The sequence below is a fragment of the Larimichthys crocea genome, chromosome XXI, assembly GCF_000972845.2.
Source record: "Larimichthys crocea isolate SSNF chromosome XXI, L_crocea_2.0, whole genome shotgun sequence".
Lineage (NCBI taxonomy): Eukaryota > Metazoa > Chordata > Actinopteri > Sciaenidae > Larimichthys > Larimichthys crocea.
The window spans coordinates 13,519,487-13,545,387 of NC_040031.1; the positions used below are offsets into that span (position 1 = coordinate 13,519,487).

Here is a 25,901-nt window from a genome sequence, read left to right on the forward strand (position 1 = left end):
GGAAAAAAAAAAAAAAAAAAAAAAAAAAAGGCAACATAGAGCTGTTAACAAGGGCATTACAGGAATAGTTACACCTAAATTCTTCAGATAATATTCAACCTTCATCATTTTCCACTTTAATCTGACGCCATCTCCTCCAGTCTGATGTCTAAGTGTTGAAAGCTGCCTTCACAGATGTGTTATCCTTTCTGTCATTCCCATCTTCATCGACTGTAAAAAAAATAAGAAAGAAAATGGATCCTTTTTTTTTTTTTCTGGATTGTCCCCATCATTGTGTTGCATGCCTGCTCTGTTGTATGAGGAAGCACACAGCCACTGATCTCCTAATTCAGGGAGCACTAGCTATAGTCCTGCCCCTAGTGAATACAATACTGAGTCACAGTCTATTTAACAGTGTTACAAGAGATGTTTTGTATGATATTCTTTAACTTTATTTGTGGATAATTGTTATTGGTGTGGGATTTCGTTGCAGATACCCTCCCATATTTGAGCTTTTTTTTTTTTTTTCCAGAGTAAAGAAAATAAAATCTAAAAGTTTAAACAGACGTCATGTGAACTGATCGATTATTTATCTCCTCTTGTGTCCGGCTAGTCCTTTGCAACAAGCCGACACGTGACTGCCGTCCACCGTGCTACTGTAAAATGTTTAATTTAAGGCACTGGGTTCAAGCATTCAATGCTTTGTTTATTGAAAATGACAAAAGACATTCTTCACAATACAAAATTATACAGAATACAAACTGTATACCAAGTCCAGTATAAAAAAAAAAGAACATTACAAGTGTTACAAAGGTTTTCATTGATTTGAAATCTCGTCTTCATTAAAAGATTTTTTTGGGGGGGAGAAAAAAAAGGGGGGCAACAAGGCACAGCCGGTACTATCTGAGAAGCATAGTGCATACAATACATACAATACCACACAAGTGAAACAACTAGTTTCACACTGTGGTGACAACATTTAAAAGGGAAATAAAACAAGATTAAAACAACTCTGCGCAGAAAGAGCGGCCGGCTAGTCTTTTGCAACTAGCTACACGTCACTACTGTCCGTCGTGGACAGGGTCAATGTGGAAATGTGCTGTATTTTAATCACAAAGAGCCAGAGACGTCTCTCAGACGTCGTGGCGTTATGGCTTTTACCAAGTGCTTTCAACCAACTGGAATCTGAAGCAACGCAAGTGCAAAAAAAAAAAAAAAAAAACGAGTGAGGTCACATACTGTCTTGTAGGAAGCAGAATTTAACAAGACGGACAAGAGATCGCTGCTGCAGATGATGATGATGATGATGATGATGATGAAGAGATGGATGAAGGTGGGTGTTTATTTTTATTTTTTATTTTTTCACAGACCCTAGATCAGGATTTGTGGGTGGTGGGGGACAGGAGCAAGGAGGAGGGTGTTCCTTCCAGGTTTGGCAGGGGGACAGGCATGTGTCCGTTGATTAGGCTGGGGAACTGTGGAGGAAGAGAAAGGGGCTGAGAGTTAGCGAGGTGGGGACGGAGGCTCTATGAAAGCTGCTTTCCGGTGAGGAACTGCAGCATTGTCACTGCTCTGGTTTCCTGTTTTTTTTTTGTTTTTTTTTCTCATTGTACCTCTTCCTTTTCGTCTCTGTCCCTTGTACCTCTACAACAAGGAGAAGTCAACATTATTTGTGCACAGAGAATCCGGTATGGTGTCAGGAGGTGTGGCTTATATGTGTGTGTGTGTGTGTGTGTGTGTGTGTTTCACAAATGAGGAGCAGCTCTCAAACCAGTCCACCCTGTTCAAACCGGCTCCCCTGGGCTCAAACAGGAAGTATTCACAGGATTTCCTCTCCCTCTCACAAGCGCTGAAACAGGACACCTCTGCTGGACCAGCTTACTAAGTCTTGACTAGTTTCACAACCGCTGGTGTCTGCTACTTTGCAGATCTCGAAAACATCTTTTTTTTTTTTTTACTTTTATATGCTTTCTATCAGGTAAATACCTGCTTAGAAACGCAAAAACTCAAATATAGAGATGCATTTCACTTTAGGCTGGCACTTATTAGTTATATCAGCTATAATAAATGATTTTATTTAAATTTAGCCTGTAAAACTGGAGTCGATCCTTTTATTACCTGCTGTAAATGTTGGAAACAACTGGAAAGGACGGGGATTTTGCAGCAGGGCTGATTTTACCTGCACAGCTTCACAACTTCCTCCTCGGCTTTCAAACACTGCCGGTAAACAATAATCCTTTGAGCACACCTTCTGTTCTCATGTCCTGCTATTTTTTTTTGTCCCCGCTTTGCTTCCTCTATGTGTCTACACCTGTGTGTGTGTGTGTGTGTTTCTTACCTGGAAGAGTGAGCTGTGGCCCTGCAGCCGGGCGGGGCTGAGCGGGGCGACGGGGCTCAAGCTGCTCCAGAAGTGGATGCCCGACAACAGCGGACTGTGTGCCAGCAGCAAACCGGAGGGAGTCTGTGAGGGAAGGGGAAGGGAAAAGGGGGGGAGACACACAGAGGGGAGGGAGGCTTCTTGTAAATAGGAGAAACGAGTGGAGACAACATTTTTTAAAAAGAAAAACACTGGTTGGAGAGCTTTGCTCCGAGGGCTTCGGTAATGCGAAACATGCTGAATTGGTAAATGGACGTGTATTGGCGTTTGGAAAAACAAACTGACGGAGCAGGAAGGAAGTCTGTGGTTTCTCCCCCAGAATACAGGGGTGACGTGGGGAGGAGGAGAGGAGGAGGAGGTGGACGGTCGGGGTTGTTGTTGATTGGGGGCGAGTGTGTGTGTGTGTGTGTGTGTGGTGGAGGTGGTGGAGGGGGGCACTTGGAACGCCGACTAGAGAGAAAACATATGAAATCAATTTCTGCCTCTCTCCCTCTCTCTCTCTCTCTCTCCCTCTCTCTCCCGCCTGGTCTTCTCTCCCCCTCCCCCCTACTTTCCCCTGTGTCACCTCAGAGAAGTGAGCCAGTGTTGCGGAGGGACCCAGCCCTGCTCCCATTATTAATGGAATTATTGGAGCATATGGCATCACTTAGGGGCCTCTCTCCCCCCCCCTCTCTCATACGTTGGACTTGCAGAAGATTTCTGTAAATCGCTTGTTTTCCTCTGATCTCACTTTTTTTTTTTTGCACCCTCCTAAACAGACAGTATTAATGCCTTTCTCAACGTGTGGAGAAGCCTCTGATGTGTTCCAATCAAAAGACATTATCAACTGAAATAGATTATTAAATAACAGTCGATGCCTGTAACGTAGCCCTTGGGGCAAAGATCAAAACGCCCTGAAAATGCCACAGTTGGATCAATTTGGCTCTAAACTGGACACGACCAAAAGCAACTACTGAATTTACCGCACTTTACACGAGCGTATTTACGTTTTTACGAGCACTCTTTAGCTCTCAAACTTTAATTTGAGTATGGACATATTTCTACAAGGCCTGTTATTTGCAACGCATAAACATTCTGGCAGTAATTTTGGCTTTTACTCCACAGAACTGTTTATCGAAATCATGTGAAAGGTTTAATCCCAAAACCAAACACAGACAATGACTCATTAGTCTAAATTTGAATTTGTTCAAAACGATGTAAAAATTCCTTGATGACGTGAAAGTGTACGTGCATTAAAATCATTTTTAAAAAATTTACCTTTTCATACATTTCTCTGTCTGTTTCTTGAGGAAATTTTTTTTATCTCAACTGACTACTGAAATAAATATAGCGGTAGTCTTTCCACCAACACATGCCAGGCTGTGTCAGATGTCTCTTGCTGCTTTAGGGACACTGACATCATACTCTGGATAGATCCCATCATCTCTCTGTGGCCAGCCAGACGACCACACAGACGGACGTAAACAGATAGCATCACACAGTTATTTTCTTTCCTACTGAGATTTGATTATTATTGGGCTCGCTGTACTTCAACAAAGCGACGTGAACTCTAGTCTACCTTAAAACTATTGAGAGCAGAAACAAGAGAACTTGTAAAAAATGTGTCAAAGGGTTGCATTGGGGTGTGTAAACATGTCTTGACTGGATGGAGATGAAGCAGGTTTTAGAGCAGTCCTGGGTGTGTGCAGAAGCTACCATGCTAACCATAATAAACAGTATTTATCTAATTCCAGCGCACGTTAGGCAAAATACGGGGGAACACCTTGAGTGGGTCGCCAGCCCCCCAAAGTGCTAATGATCATAATTTGGAGTAAACCAACTGATTAATGTGTCTCTAAAGAGGGAGGAAACCCATTTTAACTTGGGCAGGACACACACAAGTCATTATCTGTGCCGGTGCTGCCCAGAGGAAATTATAGTTGTGTATCATTCGGATGAATCACCTCACCTGTGCAGTGAAGAAGGCAGGAGTGAGGGAGCCAGACGGCAGCGCTGGACTGTTGAGGGCAATGGAGCCGATGTCGCTCCCTGCGAGCAGCAGGGACGGGGCGGAGATCTCCAGAGCTTTGGGCTTTTTGCTTTTTGGTGGGAGTCCATCTCCTTGGTTACTACTACTACTAGTGGAGCTACTTCTGCCACTGCTGCTGCTCCTCTTCTCGGGAGGCTGCAGGGCTCGCTCCCTGTGCCCAGAGGAGAGGTTGAGGGGCTGAGCGCTCTGGTCAGATTCCCCGTCCTCCTCCTCATTGGCTGCGGGGCTCCAGCTTCGGCCAGGCTGGGAGGGGTGGGTGTGGGGAGAGGATGGGGAGTGGAGTTTGGATAGCCTGGGGGGGACGTAGGACTCGGGTTTGGCAGAGGGAGGGGAGCTCCTTTCGTTGGCGTTGGCGCCAAAGCGGATGACGGAGCGCGGCTCCTCCTGGCGCTCCCGCAGGGCGCGGAGTAGCTCCGGCTGGTGCTGCAGGGAGCTGATGCTGAAGGAGGAGTAGAGACCCGAGCGGAGGTAGTCGTTACGACATTGCTGCGCCCCCAGCGCTGCCAGGGTCCTCCTCTGTGCCTCCTCTTCCCCTTCCTCTTCCTCCTCTTCTTCTACTTCCAGCTCGGAGGCCTCCCCTTCCTGGAGGGGGAACCTTCCTGAAGCCAGGCCCATCTCCACCGCCTGGGGATCCATCTTCAGGATCTCAGGGAACGACACAAACTTATAGACAAACTTCTGGCCGATCACCTTCTTGATGATGTTCTGTAAAACACGCAAACACCACAAATAATAAAGACACTGTGTGTACAGCAGCAAACTGATGCCAATCTAGAAAATAAGAACAGGACACGTGCTGAATTATCACGGGGGACGATGACGAATGCCAAACTGAAACAACTGTGTGTTAGAGTGCTACATCATAACCGGATAGTCTGTGTGATGAGAAAGAGGAAGTGGAAGTGACTATCAGGGGAGATTGTGGGTTTAAAGTGAACAACTAAAATGTAGACATGATAAAACACTGGGTTACATACGCCGCGATGACATGATTAGTCAGGGTTGTTGCGCAGGGCAGAGCTCCCACATATTGACCGTTAATTCACCTTGTCGTAGTAGTAGCGCAGGGCTCTGCTCAGCTTGTCGTAGTTCATGTTGGTCTTGTTCTTGCGCAGCCCCCACAGCTTGGCCACTTCCTCTGATTTCAGGAGCTTGAACTCTCCGTCTGTGGACGTCCAACATATCAGGTGCTTGTGACTTTGGTCCAGCAGCAGCTGCAGCAGGAACTGCCACAGGGTGATGGCACTGTCCATACCTGCATAGAGAGAAAGAGAGAGAGAGACGTGTCGAGGGCAGGAAGAGTAAAAAAGATTTGCCCTGGTTGGTTATTTTTAAAATCATCACATGATTATGACTGTGGGCTTCTCGGAGATGTCAGTAGACAGAGGTAAAGTCCGGATTACTACCACACTACCTGCCATGTGACAGAATAAGCACAAACCTTCAGAGAAAGAACAAGCTGGGCAGCTCTTTGCACCTTACTGTGCTCATTACTTTCTATATTTTGGACACGTTTAGAACGAGAACAGCTGATATTTCGTCTTAATTAAATGCCCTTTGTCCTGATTTCTATCTTGCCAGCGTACGTTACTGCATACAGTCTAAATTAGGTTACTGTCTGAAGAAGGGAAGAGGCCTGTTTGAGCTGTAACATGTGGTGTAAGGAAGAGTAGACCGGTGATGAATAGAACAGTGTGTGTTGAAGAGTGTAGTGTAATGTAGCAGCAGCAGCAGCCGAAGAGAAAAAAAAAAAATATAAGGAGGAACAACAGCTCAAGCCAGAAATATGCTGCGGTTCAACCTGGCCCTCTCTCCACAGGAAGTATGACGGGCCCAGGGTGGGTTATTCCTTTAATAGAGGAATGTGCAGCCTCGAAGCTCATGTCTGCCTCCTTGGTGCTCACATATTAATAGTGGGGAGGGGGGGGTGGCGGTGGTTGCTGGGTGTTGGGATGTTTCTGTCACCACAGACAGTAACACCAGAATGGTGCCGAAAGGATTAATCGATTAGTCGAGGTGGAAAAAGCCTACAGAGTCGATAATGTCAAGCTAAAAGCATCTCAAGTGTGAGAGTTTGCTGCTTTTCTCTGTTTTGTATCGTCGTAAATCACACGTGTTTGGGTTTTAGACCTTTTATTGGACAAAACATGACACCTGGACTTAGAGATGGGGAAAATGTAACACATACAGATAAAGCTCCAACTTAAAACCCTTTTTTCATGGCTGTAAATGGTGGAAAAACTGTCATGTTTTTGTCAATTCCTGATCCAGAGCTCTTCTTCTTTGGCTTATTTTGTTAAGATAAAATGGTCATCGAGAACCATGGCAAAGCAAACCACAGGTGTGGTTTCGACACTAGAATTGAAAAATGTTACGCTACTGGCTCCGACTGTCTTCTCATCTTGTATTTCTTTTCTGTCTTATCTTTGGACGTGAGGACCGATTAGTGACTGATGCTGAAAAAAAATAAAATAATAATAACAGACTGACTTTTCATCTGCTACATATCTACATCCAGAGAGGAGAGAGGCAGAGACAGAGACAGAGGGGAGGGCTGAACTCATTTCCGACACTTGCTATCCCCTGAGTTTTCTATCTGCCATGTGAAACCGCAGACCTGTCAAAGTCAGGACTTCCTCCTATTCTACTTCCAAGGACAAATGGTGAGGAGAGGGGATCCCACAGCAGGGGAGCGTTTCCCCAGTCCTGCCACACTTCCCACAAAAATCCCAAAGGGACAGGGTCAAAAGATCAAATCACTGTCCCCATTTTTTACATTTTTTTTTTATTATTTTAACAGCTCCACCCTTTAACCCACTCTGAACCCAGACTTTGGTTTGGCTTTTTGGACACTTTGAAGCAAAAGTAAAGCTTGCCAAAGGAGGGCTGCTGTGCTGACAGAGGTACAATTAGGCCAGTGTGACTTATAAACATTCACCTTTTTTTTTTTTTGCTAGATGCTACAAATAGCACAGAGTATTGGAGAGCTACTTGTGGATGCAGAAATACCTCCTACAGACATCAGGGGAGAGAATTTAAATATCATAAAGCAATAATAACTCATTACTGACACCTTAAATAAATATTAAGGTGATAGGCCGGCCACACATGGATAAAAAAATAAAAAAATCCCTCAGACAAGCACAGCTAGAGGCGGTATTAAAGACCCCGCAGACGTGGTATAACTCTTTCTAGGAATATTACAGCTTCATTGTGGTGGTGGTGGTTGGTGGTGGTTGTTGGTCGGGGATCAGGAGCCCTGTTGCGGATGCTCCGGCTGAGAAGTCTCGCTGTGCGCACAAAGCCATCCAGTGTGTTGGCTGAACGGAAACTCCTAATGAGATTAGATGGTGTGTGCAGACATTACTTAGCCATGACTAAATCTGCTCTCTTCCTGTTCGCAGACGGTGGAAAATTCAACAGGGGCCCATAAGAAAGAAAAAAACACACACACACACACACATCTGTAAATAAATACTGAGGCTGCATTGCGCGTCTTTTGTTTGCCTGTGTGTGTGTGTGTGTCTTTTTTTTTACAGGACGCAATGGTTGTATCCGGGACTTGAAAGTTGCAGTAACTGTTACGAGGTCTGGATCACCAGTCTGCCCCACTGACTCATTTTCAAGATGTTGCTCGGACCGGAAGACGACACAATTATGTCCGAAACTTTACTAAAAAAAAATAAAAATCTAGAAAACTTATAAAAAAGAGACTCGATCCAAAGAGTTTAACACGCGACAACGCCAGGGGGAAAAACAAAAAACTTTACAGCACAAAGCAAAGGCGATTCATGTAAATGTAAAGTGTGCTCGCTCACTTACAAACCATCATGCATTATTTATTATTTTTACATATAAGACAAGAAAAGTTAAAGATTGTTTCACCTCACCTGTGAGCTCAGACTTGGTCTTTTTTTTTCTCTCTCCCCTCCGTGAAACTTTACGGTGAAGCTGGTGTGATTCCTTGTTTTTCCATGCTTACTTCTGGACTAACACAGTTGTGCTGGACTGAAATAGGATCCTGGGCTTTTTCTCTTTCTGAGCAGGAAGTTGGAGCAGGCAGACACAGAGCCGGCTGACTTCCTCTCCCCGACGATTCCCCAGGCAGTTTGCCGTCTGTGTAAACACACTTTTCCTCCCCTCCTCTTCTCCTCTGCCTGCCCGCTGACGGCCAGCAGTAGGCCTACTCTGTGTCGGCACACATGGTGATACAGAAACTCCTACAGCCCCATAAACTGACATCATCAGCCCGCAGGATACTGTGATGCTTTCAGGGACGCCTCGTTAGTTCAAACACTTACAAACACAGCACACAGAGCCATGTAAGGTTGTTTTTTTTTAAACACAGGCAAACATATATTAAATATGTTGGGAAACAGAAATGTGAAAAGACTTTGAATGATATATTACTTAAATGTGGAGTTAAAACCCACCAGTTTTCAGTTTAGGATTTTGTGGGCGGGCCTAAAAGGTGGCTCGATGACACGCTGAGGCCACCCTGAGCATACCCCTAAGCATTGTAATGGTATAAAAGCCTGTATGCCAGGTGTTACTCTTGTTTACATCAAAAGGCAACCTCCAGTGCTGGGAAATGAAGCTAAAAAGTGAACTTTTATTTAACTCACCAGCTCAAAGTTGTGCATAATTAACAGAGTGGCCGCTTGTTTGACAGGTGAATACCGTTAAACATGGCTTATCAGAGCACCCAGGCATCATTCAGCCCGCCTCAGGTTCGCTGATGAAGCTCATCTTTGCTGATATTTAGATTTAGTCGGCAGTACATCCAACATGGCAGCGCATATTTTAGTCACTCAGGCTCTGTCCATACTTTATACTGTCACTGGCTGCAGTCTGCAACTTCACTGCTAGATGCCACTAAATCCTACACACTGGACTTTTAAATAAATTGATTATACATATTATGTATTATATGCATTACATTATAAATTAGTATTGATATTATTATACATTACATACAACTATAGCCTATATATATATATATATATATATTATGCATAACAATACCGATGTATGCCTATGTAAATTAAATGTTTAAACGTGAGGCCAGAGTAATATATTAGTAACATACTAATATTAATATATTATACTGATTATAAACAACTTTTACCTTCAGTTGTTGTTTAATAGCCTATTTGTTGTTATTGTGTAAGTAAGAAGGCCACCAAAACTGGAAATTTGACATAAGATGGTAAGATATTTTTGAATTTTGAGATGGTAACATTCACATTTTAAGTTTATTTATGAAACATTTTGCCATTATTTGATATTAGGCACAAACAGGAAGAGCAGAGAGAGGATGACATGCAACAAAGGTCCTCAGCTGGCATGCTGCAAATGTCCAAATGGACAGCGTAGCTACATTTAGACAGAGCAATTTGAAAAAGATTTGCCAGCTTCAGCTTTTGTGATTAAAGATTTGTGGTTCCACAAGTCAGATTGAACAGATAAATAACTCTTTTGTTCCTCAGATCAGACTATGGCCTCGCAGTAAGGCAGAGATAATATTACACACAGAGGATCTGATGTAACACACACTGTGTTAGTGTGTATAAGGACCTTTGTTACACAACGCAGCTGTGTGTTTCTAATATATCTGACTAGAGTACAAATGTTTGTTTGTAATTATATTCTGCTGACTCTTGAATGTTTGTTTTGTAATGTGTCTCTGTGAGGCAACACAACATTTTTGAGAAATCTGACAATGCAAATCTAATCTGGGATTAGTTAATGCTTTGGGTATGTGGTTAAATTAAGAATGGATGTGAGATTATGATTACCACATAACATCATGTCAAATCATCAAATTGAGTTGCAAATGTTCATAATATTGTGTTTTTACAACATTTATCCATGAATGCCTGACGGCAAGTGAAGGCATCAGTTGTGTGTGATAGTTCTATCTTGTCTTATTTATTTTCTAATTAATTTGTGATTTATTTTTTATTTATTCATTCTGAGAATAAAAAAAACACTTGATTTTTATTATTATTAGTAAAAGACCATTTGGTTCAGTTGATTAATTAGTGTAAAAGTGACTTCACTCGACACCTTTGGCTCCTTCAAACACCTGAACACTGTTTCGCCCCCGGTGCGTTCATGTGGTTAAATCACGTGAACGCATTTTGGGTCAAGATGTTCAAACCCGGCCTGTGGAGGTCAGTGATCCACAGAGGTGTGACACCGGCGAGGCGTGGCTCTCCAGCCGTGCGTCTGATTGGCGGCTGGACTTCGGGCGGCTCAATGTGGTACCTTGGAGAGCGTCGAGCAGCGCTCACTGCAGCGGAGTCCAGCTGAAGCGCAATGCCTCGTTTTACCGTACACATCCGAGATGAGTGGCTGGCAGTGCCCTGCCGGGATGCCACCAACACCATCCACTGGCTCGGACAGGAGGCTCTTAAACGTTACGTGAAGAACAAACCAGACAACGGCGGCATCAAGGCTGTGAAGGACACTCACTTTGTGGTGCGCAGGTGCCAGAGTTTGGGTTTGTTGGACGCGGATGACACCATCGAGGATGTACTGGAGGATAATGACTTTGTCGAGCTCGGTAATGACAATATGCATGTAAAATATATAGAAATGTGCGCATGGCATTTGGAGAAATGTGGTGATGTCTTACAAATAACTGTGCGTAATTGTGCGGGGATGGTTATGTACATTGTATGCAATTACCATTAAGACAAATGTGTATAAATATGTGTTATTTTCCCGTACTTACAGCTATTGAAGGCGACACCATGTCTCCTGATTTTATCCCCTGTGAGCCTGGAGTGTCTCATCTGTATCCTTCAATTTGTATTTTATATTTGTGCCATGTTAATTATAGTGTGTACTGCAATTTTACTTTGTTCAACCTCTTAAACTGTGTGTAATAATAATTGTTTTGTGCTGAATAATCCTTAATTGAACTGTGTGAAACAGTACAGCAGCATACAGAGAACCAGGAGAAGTAAGTGTTCACCTATCCTTTGTTAAACTTTAAAATACAGACTGCTTCTGTGTTAACGCGGCTCTCCCTGTGCAGTATATCTCCCTGGATGGTAACAGCCTGACATCAACAGATCTGGTCAACTTGGGAAGGGGACTCTACAAGATAAAGGTAATGTTCAACAAATTGTATTGGTCATCACGCTCATCTGTGCTAATCTTTGACTTACGTAATCATTCCCCTGTACCAACATTTTCAGCTGACTCCAGAGGCCGAGAAAAAAGTGGTGCAATCCAGAGACCTTTTGGACACCATAGTCAAAGAAAACAAAGGTTCATTTGCATTAAGAATAAAGACTTTAACCAGAGAGAAAACAATGACCCCACATATTCACTTCTCTTTACCTCTCGCCCTGTTTCTCTAGTTGTCTATGGAATCACAACAGGTTTCGGCAAATTCGCCCGAACAGTCATTCCTGTCAGCAAACTTAAGTAAAGACATTATTTTAACATCTGTTCTTTGTCGGCGATAGATCATCTCTTGGAGAATGAGCCGTTTTTTTTAATGTGTTGATTGATGACCACGCACTTCTTGTTCCACAGGGAGCTGCAGGAGAACTTGGTACGCTCACACTCAGCAGGTAATAACACCCTCTGTGCAGCTCGTGCACAAGATTTATGCGTGCCTGACAAAGTGTTTTAGGTTTTGCTGTATTTTAATCAGTAACATCAGTGTTGTGCTATTCTGTGTAGGTGTGGGAAACCCGCTGAGCCCAGAAAGGACCCGCATGCTGCTCGCTCTGAGGATCAATGTTCTGGCCAAAGGCCATAGTGGGATTTCTCTGGAAACCCTTCATGCCATGATCCAAGCCTTCAACGGTAAACCAACAGACTCACTTGACCTGTGTGATATCAGCTCCTGATAACTTCCTTTAGAAATCAGTGTTGAGGCAGCTGACTGTCATATGACTTATCTTCATCTCTAACACACTTTCCTCCTGCAGGTTCCTGCCTATCATTCGTCCCAGAGAAAGGAACAGTGGGTGCTAGCGGAGACCTGGCGCCGCTCTCTCACCTGGCCCTTGGGCTGATGGGAGAGGGCAGAATGTGGTCTCCCAAGAGCGGATGGGCAGATGCCAAATATGTAAGACCTTATAGATATTACACTGCAGAGAGCTTTCCATAGTTGCATAAGAATAACATGCTAAATGCTACAGGAAATCTTCATTTTGCTTGGCAGATTGAAAGGTTGCAAGGTCCAGTAGGACAACATGTTTGCTTTTTGATGACCCCTTGACCCTCTACATGTTGTTTTCTCCTTTCATCTCTGGCCAGGTCCTGGAGGCCCATGGATTGAAGCCAATATCACTAAAGCCTAAAGAGGTAATGTTTAAAACCAACCATGCTCTCTCCCACAGAGGGTTTAAACCAGAATCCACTGGGAACATATTTGTGTTTTCTCATTGACAGAATTCACAAGAACAAGAACAGTGTTCACATTTACAATAGTGGCTTCTTTAAGTGGAAATTACATCCACCTCACTCTCTGTCTTTACCTTACAGGGTCTTGCTCTGATAAACGGGACCCAGATGATCACCTCTCTGGGTGCCGAGGCTGTGGAGCGAGCCCAGGCAATCGCTCGGCAGGCAGACATCATCGCTGCTCTGACTCTGGAGGTGCTAAAGGGAACCACCAAGGCCTTTGACAGTGGTGAGCACCGGTGGCCATGATCAAAACCACAAAACTAGATGGAAATATTTACCTCAAACTTCAGGAGTCTGTATCTGGCCTCATTTTCTGTTCTCCTTCTGCAGACATCCACACGCTGCGTCCCCACCCAGGGCAGATAGAAGTGGCCCAACGCTTCCGCTCACTGCTGGACTCTGATCACCATCCATCCCAGATTGCAGGTCAGAGGACAGATCCTAAAACAGACGAGTAACACAACGTTATACAGTAATCATGCGCAGTTATCGTTACACACTGAACATCTGTGCAGCTGTGTGCGGTGTTTGCACGATGCAGTACCTCACCTAAAACACACGTCTATGGGGAGTGTTTTCTACCACTGCCCTTGATCAGCGTGTTTCAGAACTGGAGCGCTGCACTGTGGCTGCCCGCAGCTCATAAATAGTTAAAACGGGTCAAATGCAGAGGGTGTATCTCCCCAGGGGGATTAATAAAGTATAGCTTTTGCACTCTTAAACATGTAGTACTTAATGTGTGTCATCTGGTGTTGGTATGTCTTTCCAGAGAGCCACCGGTTCTGTGACCGAGTGCAGGATGCCTACACCATGCGATGTTGTCCTCAGGTAACCTCAAGTCAAGTTTATTTATATATCCCAAAATCACAAGTTTCTCCTTCAGGACTTTACAATCTCTACACCCGCTATCACTCATTCCAGAAACTCTGTGGAGAATTTTCTTGTGATGGATCCCATATGAGTGATAGTCCTGAAGCAGAAATTGGAGTACCTGGACTGTGTGGAGTTGTTTTTTTTTACTCTTCTGACTTTGTACACAGGTTCATGGAGTCACCAATGACACCATAAAATTTGTCCAGAACATCATCAATACAGAAATCAACAGCGCCACTGACAATCCTGTATCCTTGCCTGGTATCTAGATGAGAAAAAGATGTCTGCTGCATGAATCCAGATGTGCTACTTTTGTCTCTGCACTCAAATTGTAAACTGGTTTCAACCACAAATTCTGGGTTCTGCCACAAAGTGTATACTGAATTTTCAGTGGAAGTAAAAGATTTATTTTTCTTAACGGCAATCTAAGATGGTATTTGCGGAAAGAGGTGAGACCATTTCAGGTGGGAATTTCCATGGTGAATACCCAGCTAAGGTATGCATGTTTGTGACTTGGAAAACATCTATGTTTGGTATTTGTTCTCCTCGTTTTCATTATCTTTCCCTTTCTCTTATAGGCTCTGGACTTTTTAGCCATTGCAGTCCACGAGCTGGCCTCTATCAGTGAGAGGAGGATCGAAAGGTTGTGTAACCCCTCTCTGAGTGAGCTGCCTGCCTTCCTCGTAAACGAGGGAGGACTCAACTCGGGCTTCATGATTGCTCATTGCACTGCTGCTGCTTTGGGTTAGTGTGCAAACAAATAAAATAAAATGGAGCATGAATATCAGCAAAGTTATATAATGTTACAAGGTCAAGGTTTTTTTCTACCCCAATGTTGCATTAACTTTTTGAATTCTCTAGTTTCAGAGAATAAAGTTTTGTGTCATCCGTCTTCTGTGGACTCTTTGTCCACCAGTGCTGCCACAGAGGATCATGTGTCTATGGGAGGCTGGGCTGCTAGGAAGGCCCTGAGGGTCGTGGAACATGTGGAACAAGGTGAGGCTAACAATCGATGAAGTACTAGGCACATGTTTGGACATCAAAATACTAAACTACTACAGAAAGAATTTACAGAAATGTATTCAACTGTGGCTTTTAGATCTATGTACTGTGAGACTTTAACGGGACATTAATGCCAGTGTAAACTGACATCAAAGGTAACATTGTTGAAAATCATGCCAGTGTACAGCAAACACTTTGAGAACTTACAATGTCTGTTTCTGACTGTTAAACTCTATCTCTCACGTTGTACATGTCTAGTGTGTTCAGTATGCAGTCCTGGCAACTGGGATTGTCATTTAAAATGCCAAAAAAGAGACATCAGATGTAACATTTTTATTTTATAGTAAATAATTGATTTAAAAAGTAGTATTCTTGATCAAATTAACTCAAAAGATGACCTATTCAGCAACATGTCGGCAAATCTAATTGATTTCTCCTCATCAGTTCTTGCTATAGAGCTGTTGGCGGCCTGTCAGGGTATTGAGTTCCTCCGCCCACTCCGTACCACCACTCCACTGGAGAAGGTCTATGAACTTGTGCGCAGTGTAGTCAAGTAAGTCAAACAGTTGTGGCCAAGGTACAAAAATCCCAGTCTACTGAAAAGATGTGCAGGAAAGTTAATATTTATCCACTGTCCCACTTCTGACTCTCATATTCTGCCATCAACAGACCCTGGATCAAAGACAGGTTCATGTCGCCAGACATTGAAGCTGTTCACCGTCTTCTACTTGACCAAAAGGCAAGTGTCAAATATTATGGACAGTAAAATAAGTCAAAAGCACAGGTGAGAAAAAATACTTTTTTTTCTTCAAGTAACGTGTTTATATTTTTCACTCAGGTGTGGAACGTGGCCCAACCATATATTGACAAGTATCAGTCAGAGTACATCCCAGAGTCCCGTCCCGTCTCTCCCACTGCCTTCTCTTTGGAGTCTCCACAATCACCTAGGAAACGTGTTCGTCATGAGTGAAAGCATGTCCAATTTTTGTATTTTTTGCAAAACATCATTTATTATGACTATGATTGAATACTAAAGATTGATTTAAAGATACATAGTTGTTTTGACCCTTGCAAAAATAATAATAATATTGTGATTGCAGACATTAATGCTTTTAATCCTTCAGGGTTTCTTAGTAATCTAAAACTGGGTTTACTATATAAACACAGTATATTTCTATAGTAATTAATAGTTGTTAAAGTGAAACTAGAGTTGTATTTATCTAAACTTTGTTATCCCTTTAAAATGTGCCTAATTTAGTTTTTACTGCCACATGACTACCTCAGCCATTGTACCATTTTCATATCAAATATTTTTTTTAATGATGTAGCACGAATACAACCGTGAGTCAACGTTGTTGTTTTTTTCCTGTTGTAATTACATGAAATCTTAAATGATTGTCATCTATACCTTCTCGACTTAGACAACACAACAATAAAAGTTTTTAAAGCTGCATTCGTGAACAGTTTTCATGTTTATATGTTTCGTTTATGTACATTTAGGACACAGAAATGACTTTATCTAATCACTCACTAAAATATTTCTGGTTTGTTATTACAGTAGGTTTATCATTAGGCTTACTGTTAGTGGTAAAGCCGTTAGAACTACTGATACTAGGAGGAGTAGTAGTTGTAGTAGCAGTAGTAATATCATCTCCTGCTATCACTCTTGTGTCGTTAAGATGTCAGGTAATATCATCAAAAAGTATCTATGTAACTGTGCAATCACCACTGTTTTTTAAATTAATATAAATAATATCTAATAAAAATTAGAAAATATCTCGTGCACAATAAATATTATATATCAACAGGTTTATTTAACTGTCAACTGATTTGATCCGATGGTGTAATTAACATTATGACTATAAATCGCCATACTCTGTAAATTATAGCTTGAGCATTAGAGCTTTATGTGCGAAGTGTGCAATTATCAGCAGGGCTGCAAGTCACAGTTCTAATAATAACTTTAATAATTTAAGTTGATGTATATCTGTTCATTTTTGTATCCAACAATCAGATTAAAACTCTAAAATATTCAGTTTAGCGTCATAAATGACATTATAAAGAATGAAATATTCAGATTTGAGGTGTTTGAACCAACAAATGTTTGACGTTTTTCCAAATGATCCATTGTCAAAATAGGTGATGATTGACAGGTGGTGTCAGCCGTGATTATTTGTAATGTAGAGGTTAAATTAAATACACCATCATAAATGGATTAATAGTACATCAAAGTTGTACTTTTTGGTTAGTAACAGGTGAGCGACCCATCAGAAAAATTCAAGCATATTAACATGTCAGCCTGCGATCACTTCTTATTAGAAGATATTTAATTGTCTTTCACTTCCGTATCTGAATTAAATACACGCTCAGTGAACAGAGAGGAATGTGTTTACAGTCACATTGTGTTTGTTCTCTTTGTGTGTTGAACTTTAGGGAAGTTCAGTTTAACAGAGGCTTCCCAGTCCAGTTAAACAACACCTACTTGTCAGGGCTTGAGAAGCCACTCTGCCACCTTGAGGTGCTGTGAGGAAAACCTGAGGACGATAAAATGTCACAGTCACAGACCTGTAAAGGCAGCTTCAGTCAACAAATTCAAAGGTTAAACAAACAACTCATAAGCGATAGTAGAACGAGGGGCAGAAGTCTGCTGTGCACAGAAATAGCCAAACCTTAGAATAAATTTCACTGTGTGTGTTTTTTTGTTGTTGTTTTTTTCACAGAGGACCACAGGTTTATTTGATCAAACACAGGCTAAAGTACAGTACTACCTGAGTAAACAAAGATGAATATCTATTAAGACCAAATACAGCTTAGGTCTATGTTAGCAGTGTTTATGAGCAAACATTTATGTGTTCTGATGCACATACTGTATGTTTAAATGTTACTGTTAACAAATGAACATTCTCTGTTCATATACAAACAATAACTCTATTTATATGTTGTCACTCTACTCTTACAATCAGTATTTCAAACAGTTTAATACTGCCTATAACACTCATTCTTTTTGGACATTAAGATTGCACAGTGTACATTTTTGCACAAGTTATTGCACAGAGTTTATGTATATTTCTCTTTGTACGTTTTCCCACATGGCTAGAATAAGTTTAAATAAAAAACAAACAAAAAAACAGGTCTCCTTCGAGCCGGATTCGAACCAGCGACCTAAGGATTTCAGCAGTGAAGCCTCTACAGTCCTCCGCTCTACCAACTGAGCTATCGAAGGGACGGTATGCGCATTTGTAACATCGAGGTATTTAAAGTATCTCATGGATATATCGTCTATGTTTCCTGTTTTATCAATTAATTTCCGCACACGAGGACACGCTAATGTTAAAAGTGACGATAACATTATCATCACGTCGACTGAAAGTTTATTGGAATAAATTAAAAAAAACAACAACTATGGAATAAACTATCCGTCTGCTTTCGAGCAAAACTCTTATTTTACTTGGTCTTAATACCGAATTAGCGTCTGTAAACCACAGCTAGCTACCTGTTAGCAAGCCAGGTGACACACTGTACCTGTGTTTAGTTCCTCTCGTGGTCAAACCAGGTGTTGGGACGAATTAAGCGCCCCTGTCGTGAAATGCACCCCACTCGCGGGAGCGCGCACAGTCCACTCAGTTGTTCAGAAAGTGAAACAATTCGCTTTAATATCGCAAACAAACGCAGGGAAAATATTATTTTACCATTTTAATTATTTATGAAGGAGATAGAAGAAAAGGACATCCCTTACTTACAGTCTTTAAACTCTTCTAAACAGTGTAAATAACCGACACAAATCGGATAATAGCGAACAACAAAACAACACCTTTGTGTATGTTCTGTGGAAATATACCCCAGGCTCCCAAGCCATAATTACAAAATGAATTAAATTGATTTTTTTTCCCAGCAAACTGAATGTATTTGATCCAGCTTTTCTTGCAATTCATAGGTTCAAAAGTATGTGCTTGTACAGTAATTGGGTTAACTTTATATAAGCTACTCATATAGGTCGAAACAAAAGCCTTCTGATCAGAATATCACCTATAATAAAAATGCAATGTGGTCTACATGCCTATAGACTGATAGACAAGGCATAACCTCTGTGTGTTTCTCTCACCTTTAAAGGACATGTTTTCTCCATCAAATACTCTTGTTTTTAAGATATTAAATATTTTTCTTGCTGCTTTATAAGATAAAATACAATAAATAAATCCGTTGTAAATCTGTTGTCAGACCTATCAAACTCATACATATATTGGCACCAGATGTATGCTGTTTAACTTACCTGATGCTGGGGTGAAAAGGAACAAAATGATGCCATTTCATGGCAGGCCTTGTTTTCCATTTCCTGTGATATGTACCCTCTGTTAACTCTGACTGTGAAGCTGTCACATGCACCAAACTGACTCTGGTTACACATACTAGTCCTATCCGTATACTGTAAAAAGTTTTTGATGGTGGGATCAAATGTAAATATTTAATGGTGAGAAACACACAGAGGTTATGACTTGTCTATCTATCTGTAGGCATGTAGACCACATCAAACTTTCAAGACAGCCACAAATACTCATCTTAAGATGGGGAAACTAATAAATTAGCAACATTAAACGTACCTCTTGTCTTCATGTACACAAACACAAACAGGTGTGATGGATCTCAGGTGATTAATGTCACTAAATCTACATTGCACTAACTCAACAAACCTTGCTCATGAGAACATCAGCTCAACAGGGATGCTTTGTCCAATTTGGATCTGCCGGTCCACGGAATCAAACCAAAAACTTTCTACTGTTGTAGTGACAACTACTAGTTCATTTTTTGCTCTGCCTTAATTTAACAGGGTAGTTTTTGTTCCTCTATTGCTGCAGCACACAGACAAAACAGTCAACCATTAACAGTATAATAGATTTAACTGTCTGAAGATCTGAATCCAGCTCGCACAGAAGAGGTACAGCCTAAAAACCTCCACGTCTGAGTCCAAAACAAATAAAACCTCATGAGACTTTGACTCCCCCTTAACAGGTCACAGTGACTGATTATCAGCTTGCATCATTATGGATAACTAACATCATTTAGGAGTTACTGTAACTGTAATTAGCAAAAAAACAACCTGTAATCAATCAGTCCACGATTGTTTTAAGAGCAGCAGGCTAATTACAGTGGTTATTTCCAGGGGCCACATAAAGCCATTAGGCATCAGTTAAACACCTTGAAGACATTTGAATTGTGGTTAACAGGCGGTTTAGTCCCTCTTATCATCACTGTCATCTCTCTTTGTGCCCTAAACAACAGGAAATAGTACTGTAGTCATTTGCAGAGGGTTTATCTTACACTTTGTTGTTCCTGCACAGCTGCTGTGGTCAACATATTGTCGATCATTGGCTGTGAAATGTGCAGTAAACATGCACTGTACTAGTGGACAAACGTGAGTTAAAGCTATAACTGCTTTTTATTTTAAATGATTTACAGCCACATGCGTTAGGTTGTAATAAATTCCTTTGACAGAAGAAGCATTTTCTCATGGCGATTTCACACATGAAAAGCACGTAAATATTTCACACGTGAGAATGAAAAGAAAGTACAGATTGATGATTTAGCCTGAGGAAGATTTAAAGTTCGTATTTGACACATTTACCTGAAAGAATGTGTGTTTTTTTTTCAAGGTGGTGTGGTGAGAAGACGCAGTAAAAGAGAAGGATGCAAGTTTTTACACACGAGAATAAGACACATGGGATATTTCTAAACACTTTAATGAGGATATCAATGTACAAAACACAGTGATGACATTTCTAGAAGCAGGTAAATTAATCATAGTTAGTACATTTCTATACTAACCTATAGTATAGGAATATATTAGCTTAGTATATTCTTGATAATGGGTTAAAGGTCCACATTTAAGACCATGTCCATGTCCATGTTTTCTTTAGTGTATGTTAACCTGAACTTAAGAATCCTTATGTTTTTATTACATTAGAATGAGCCTTTTATGAGCAGGTACTCTTCCGTGCAGACAGATTCTGTTTTGTGCAATGTTCACAGCCGCTGTACATGCTTGGAAAGGGTGAGGCGAGCGGTATTCAATTGGTTACAATCTGCAACTTCACCACTTAATGCTACTAAATCCTACACATTAATTTGTAATTGTAACATTAACATCACAGGTTCACGTTCATGTTATGACAACAAATTATTTATGCTTAATATCATTTATAAATGTCACTAAATTACTACATTATTCCATAATAGTCATGTTAAAAATCTAAATCACTCGTCTTTCAAACTTTTATCCACCAGGTGGCAACATTCCCTCATTTAAGAAGTACAAAATACTAAGACAAGTCATAAGGCATCAGTGTGCAGCACACTGATAAAACCAAACCCTCATTTTCACTCCAACCTTTTCATAAATGACACATGATATTACCAGTGTGATGCAAACTGTCCACGTGAGTGCACAGTGAGTGAGTGCAAAGATATTGACTTAATTATACATATACAGTATTCATTCATGACCTCAGCTTAGGTTTGAGTATCAGGACATGTTATCAACTGATTGCATGTAATGAGAAGTGTTGCGTCACACTGACAGATCAGCACACATGCCTGTCAGTAATTGGGTCATGCCAGTGTGAAGCAAGGGATATGCCACCTGCAGAATCAGCCTGTAGTCAGGCTCACTAAGCCTATTGTACATTCTCAAGAGAGGGAAAGTACATAATATCTAAGAAGATATTGGTATCAGTGACAGAAAAACACCGCTCTCTACTGAAAGCATATCCTTCACTTGCATATTTCTCCTTGTTGTCAGTGAGGTTTATTAAAGGCTTGTACTGATAATTAATGCTTGCTGTCAGGCTGCTCTCTGTACATCTCCAATCATTTTAAACGAACATGTATTCATCTGACAGCAATGTGTTACATGTGTAGTGGCACCTACATACGGGGACATGGGAGACATGCTGCTGAGGCAGCAGACAAATTCCTCTCATAACACATGCAAAGACTAAAGGGTGGATCTTTAGGACATGTCACCATCAATCATAAGCTCTAATAGAAGGCTCCGCAACACACACGTTATGATTATCCTCAATCTAGCAACAATTTAAAAATGTTTATGGCTTTTTGCACTATTTTCCTCATTTGGTGTGTTTAAAAGCAGTAAATACTACAATTAAATGACACAGTAGGTGCAATTTCTTCTGAAGTAATGGAGCTATTTTCTGGCATCTTCATGATTTACAACTGCCAGAAGTCTTTAGTCTGCTTTTCGAGGTCACCATGTCCGTCACATACTCATGGGCCATCCCGTGTGACCTTGGATGTTTTGAAAGAAATACGCCCTCAGTGTTTCGCTATGCACCACATCCAATGGAAAACAGCTTTTTTTGAGATGTACAGTGAAGATCAAGCACTTAAAGTATCACAAATAGTAAATAAAAATGTATTTTCCTAAACTAATTTATGCATTTTTAAAGAGCATCACCTTTTCAGGCTATGAAGAAGAAAAGAAGAAATTCCACTTTATGAATGGTGCTCGCCACCAGTGATTATACAAGTGATTGTTACCTTTCAAAGTTTCATATTTCTTATACAATATGCAACATGAATACAGTGAAGGCCTGTCACTTCAACACAGGCGCTTCCTCTATAACATAATGTAAACTGGTCTGCTTTCTCAGCTATCACTTGTCAGACATACAAAAGAGCTCACACCAAGGTACACTCTAGCCCTCTGTTGGCTTTCCGTTCCCATCCTATAGCACTAAAAATGGGACACATCCGCCTGCCTCCCTTTTATGAAGTTGAACCTCCCACTGTTTCCCTCTGTTTCTGTGTCCACTCTTAAAATCAGGCTGGTGCTCAGTCATCTGTTGAGTTCTTCCTGTGCAATGTCAAAAGGTTATGTAAAATATAGAGTATAAACTTCCAGAAGTGTCTGGGGGTGGGGGTGTCTCCTGGTGAAGAGGAGGCCCTTTTTAAAGGAGTCTCACTACTGTCATAGTATCATATAAGTACTTATCATATAAGTAATAATACTAGATGAGTTACTTCATAGGAAAAGTTGCATTTTAGGACTAATATGTACACAATGCAGTTGCCTGTTTGATTTATTTTTTTGTCACGACAGATTAAGCCATCTGATGAAAATGTGGGTGAGGGCAATGTTATGGCTAGGAGCAAGCAGACAGATAGCAGTGATAAACGTCATAAAAATGGAAGCAAAGAGCAAAAACCGTCCTCAGAGGGTGTTTGGTACCTTCTGTTTAATGCCTTTGCCTGTGGGCCAAGGTACCTACCCTCCTTGCCTGGAGCATGTCTGGCTTTTTGTCTGGCTTTTACAGGAGAGTAGACAGATTACTTGCAAGGGTTGAGACGGTTCAGTGAGCTGAAGGTACTAGGTGACTGGCAGCATGAGAGGGGGAGGAAACCATATCCTTTTACAGTCTGGAAATAAAGCAGGCCAGCGGCGGTGGAACGGCTCCGCGTCTGTCATGTTATTGGGCCATTGGATGATGATGCCACAGCATTACCACTAGCTGTGGAGGTCCAGCACCAGACCGTAGGCAGGAAGGTAATTTAACATGAGGGGAGTATTTCACAAGTTACGACTGTACTGTAATGCTCGACATTATATTCATAACTGCATTTATCTGCAGTATTATTCCCAGATAGGTACACAAACCTTTGTTTGTGGTTGGATCATAACACCATACAAATACTGTTTAGAGAGATTTCAGACAGCTTTTTAATGGAATCAGATAACAGTGTTTTCTCTTAAAGGAAAAATATGACAATTTGGGACATTTTCACTTTCTAGGTGAGAAATCGAATAAGTGTTCACTGAGATAAGAACATTGATACCACTCTTATGTCTGTTCTGTAAATATAGTGATCTCTGGACCGTTGGTTAGTGTAGTTTAGCATATAGTCTGGAAACTTCAAGTTAAACTTAACACATTAAATCTTGTTTGGTTAATACATACAAAAAATGTGGAAAAGTGACTAATCAGGATTTTACATGGGACTATTTCTTTGCCGGGTGCAGTGACCTCCAGGATGTGTCTTAATTTGGACAGCACACTGTGTACTTCCTGGTGTAGTGCACTGATTTCTGCAGGTAGTGTTGTCTCAGTTGGCGTATGGCCATTGTGCACATACCAGAATTAATGATCGTCACATTTTACCACTTCTTCTTCTTTGCTGAATTGCAACTACGTGGAGCATTAGCTCCAACATTTGACTGCCAAAATATAAATATAAAGACATATGTTCAACTTACATTTGTATATCACAGAGTTTGCAACAACGGCTCCAGTTCCAGCATCTTAATCTGCCGCCTTCATCTTCACAATGCCAATGGTCCCTCCCCTTCCTCTACATGATGGCAACCATTGAAGGCGAGAAGTTTCTCAACCTTTTGACTGTTATTGTGCAGCATCTGGGTACTCACATATCATCATACGCCATCATTGATGGCATGAACAACCAGATATCTTGGGAAATAGACAAAGACACTGTACAGGAATCTTGGCTGGTTACCTTGCAACCTCACGGTGTCGACATAACTCTTGAAAGTGACTGCACTCGGCCAAGAAATAATCACATTTTAAACAATCACATTTTTTTTCACCTTTTAAATGTTCATACTGATTAAACAAACAGGATATAATGTGTTTATCAGTGAGTTTCAGAGGTGCTAGGCGGTTGGCAGATTTTCTTATTCTTGAACCAAGCCAGGTTCCCTGTTTCCAATTTTTGTGCTAAGCTAAGCCAACCAGTTGCTGTATGATTCTTCTCATTTGCCTTTCAGACATGAGAGTGGTAGCAATTTTCTGTCCTAATTCCTGGCAAGGAAGCAAATAAGTGCATTTCCCAAAATGTCAACCTATTCCTTAAATGATGTGGTTCAACTAGAATTGTAGTTCAAGTTGTGTAACAGAGAAAAACAACAAACAGCTGGAGTAACAGCGTGTAAAGGAATTTGTTTGTGATGAGCCTCGCTTTCATCCTGCCAGGGGAATACATCACAGACTGGCCGAGATTAGACATCCTTCCTGGAGCATTTTTCATGGTGACTCCTGGGATTTGAGGATTGAGAAACATGCAAGTGATGTACAAAGAGAACAGCTCAAGGTGCATCGCCCCTTGCCCCGGCGGATCATCTGGAGACAACCGAAATAACCCATGCAAATCTAAAAACACACAGACATGAACCCTGTCCCGTTTAAACAGAAGAGGCCGTCACTGTGACGAGAGTCGCAGTATTCCAGGAATGTCCTGATGCCTTAGGGAAGAGACTGAGAATGCTCATGACTCCCCTTCTTCTCCTTAAACATACACACATACATGATGATTCAATCACAGGTCATCCTGACCTCATGCACTCACAAGTATGATTTATATTCTCAGTGACACTGCTGCCTTTACATCTTAACTCACCAGCCTGTCCTGTCTTTGGATGTCCACTCCATTTTTCCTCAGACTATTCACACTTTAAAGCTTTCATACATCTTGTCAGCCACGGGCAAAGCCACTTAAGATATCATATATCCATTTTTTTTTCCATTGATGAATGAACTCTATGAGGCTGTTAAAGTAATAAAAAAAAGGTGTGCAACTGGATTATTATTGGAGTCAAGGGTTGTGCGACCCCCCCCTCAGGTGCAGGGCTGTTTTAAGAGGCAGGTAAAGCGTGGTTAATGAGTGGCGGTTGGAAACAAGTGGTGATATGTGGCAGGAATGCAACACAATGACACACTTGTGGGTCAGCGCTCGAGCACCTGGGTGGTTTGTGGAGGCCATCTAAATGTCTCAGTTATTGTTTTAGGCCAGTGCTTTTCTCCTCTAAATCTGATGACAGCTTACTTCTTTCATTACGGGTACTTATTGAGGAATGCAGAGTAAAAACTAATAATGCTGCTGTAAGGTAAAAATATGCAATTATTAGTTTGTGGCAATAAAAAAAAAGCCTCTGAGTTAGGTTGATAATTGTCATAATGACCATGCCAGAGTAAAATCAGCATTGTCCTAATGTTAGTCAGCATTAAACCAAACAAACTTTAAAATAGACTACATGGCAAAAAGTCTGCCAAAGATGGTTTTGATATTATTGCTCTCCTTATGGGAAGTCTGATTTTAGGAATCAGGGTGGGAGGGAGGGGTCTGGGAAAAGACAAGAAGAGGGCGGTGCTAACCTCTTCATATTCCCAAATGTCAATGAAC

The 25,901-nt window shown here is 41.3% G+C and overlaps 2 protein-coding genes and 1 non-coding gene across 4 annotated transcripts; 1 reads left to right on the top strand and 2 right to left on the bottom strand.

Annotated features, from left to right (window-relative positions):
* Positions 1 to 5: 5 nt before the first annotated feature.
* LOC104940637 (ETS domain-containing protein Elk-3) lies at positions 6 to 13,226 on the bottom strand. Of its 2 annotated transcripts, none has more exons than XM_027272585.1 (5): positions 13,097 to 13,226; positions 5,432 to 5,640; positions 4,305 to 5,090; positions 2,318 to 2,440; positions 6 to 1,454 (listed from the first exon to the last, which is right to left on the bottom strand). In XM_027272585.1, the coding sequence occupies exons 2-5, from the start codon at positions 5,636 to 5,638 to the stop codon at positions 1,356 to 1,358; spliced, it is 1,215 nt and encodes a 404-aa protein (XP_027128386.1). In that variant the 5' UTR covers positions 5,639 to 5,640; positions 13,097 to 13,226; the 3' UTR covers positions 6 to 1,355. The 2 variants fall into 2 exon arrangements, with proteins under 2 accessions (XP_027128386.1, XP_010755592.2); XM_010757290.3 differs by lacking the exon at positions 13,097 to 13,226 and adding an exon at positions 8,276 to 8,624.
* Positions 10,591 to 16,144, top strand: hal (histidine ammonia-lyase). The gene is made up of 20 exons (XM_010757292.3): positions 10,591 to 10,953; positions 11,127 to 11,187; positions 11,328 to 11,355; positions 11,431 to 11,505; positions 11,594 to 11,666; positions 11,759 to 11,825; positions 11,937 to 11,974; positions 12,087 to 12,212; positions 12,338 to 12,477; positions 12,669 to 12,716; positions 12,897 to 13,044; positions 13,149 to 13,244; positions 13,588 to 13,646; positions 13,859 to 13,939; positions 14,122 to 14,187; positions 14,270 to 14,435; positions 14,553 to 14,687; positions 15,138 to 15,246; positions 15,363 to 15,432; positions 15,532 to 16,144. Exons 1-20 carry the CDS (start codon positions 10,707 to 10,709, stop codon positions 15,661 to 15,663), a joined length of 1,965 nt encoding a protein of 654 aa, XP_010755594.1. The 5' UTR covers positions 10,591 to 10,706; the 3' UTR covers positions 15,664 to 16,144.
* Positions 16,145 to 17,827: 1,683 nt separating this feature from the next.
* Positions 17,828 to 17,916, bottom strand: trnay-gua (transfer RNA tyrosine (anticodon GUA)). The gene is given in 2 exon segments: positions 17,828 to 17,863; positions 17,880 to 17,916. It is a non-coding gene; the product is annotated as a tRNA-Tyr (tRNA).
* Positions 17,917 to 25,901: the final 7,985 nt, after the last annotated feature.

Excerpts from the sequence above, each read along its gene's own strand:
- LOC104940637 (XM_027272585.1), bottom strand. The coding sequence starts at position 5,638 with ATGGACAGTGCCATCACCCTGTGGCAGTTCCTGCTGCAGCTGCTGCTG. Across the intron at positions 5,091-5,431 it reads TGCGCTACTACTACGACAAG|AACATCATCAAGAAGGTGAT; the intron begins GTGAATTAACGG and ends CGTGTTTTACAG. Across the intron at positions 2,441-4,304 it reads CTGCCTTCTTCACTGCACAG|ACTCCCTCCGGTTTGCTGCT; the intron begins GTGAGGTGATTC and ends CTTCCCTCACAG.
- hal (XM_010757292.3), top strand. The coding sequence starts at position 10,707 with ATGCCTCGTTTTACCGTACACATCCGAGATGAGTGGCTGGCAGTGCCC. Across the intron at positions 13,647-13,858 it reads CCATGCGATGTTGTCCTCAG|GTTCATGGAGTCACCAATGA; the intron begins GTAACCTCAAGT and ends CTTTGTACACAG. Across the intron at positions 15,433-15,531 it reads GTCTTCTACTTGACCAAAAG|GTGTGGAACGTGGCCCAACC; the intron begins GCAAGTGTCAAA and ends TTTTTCACTCAG.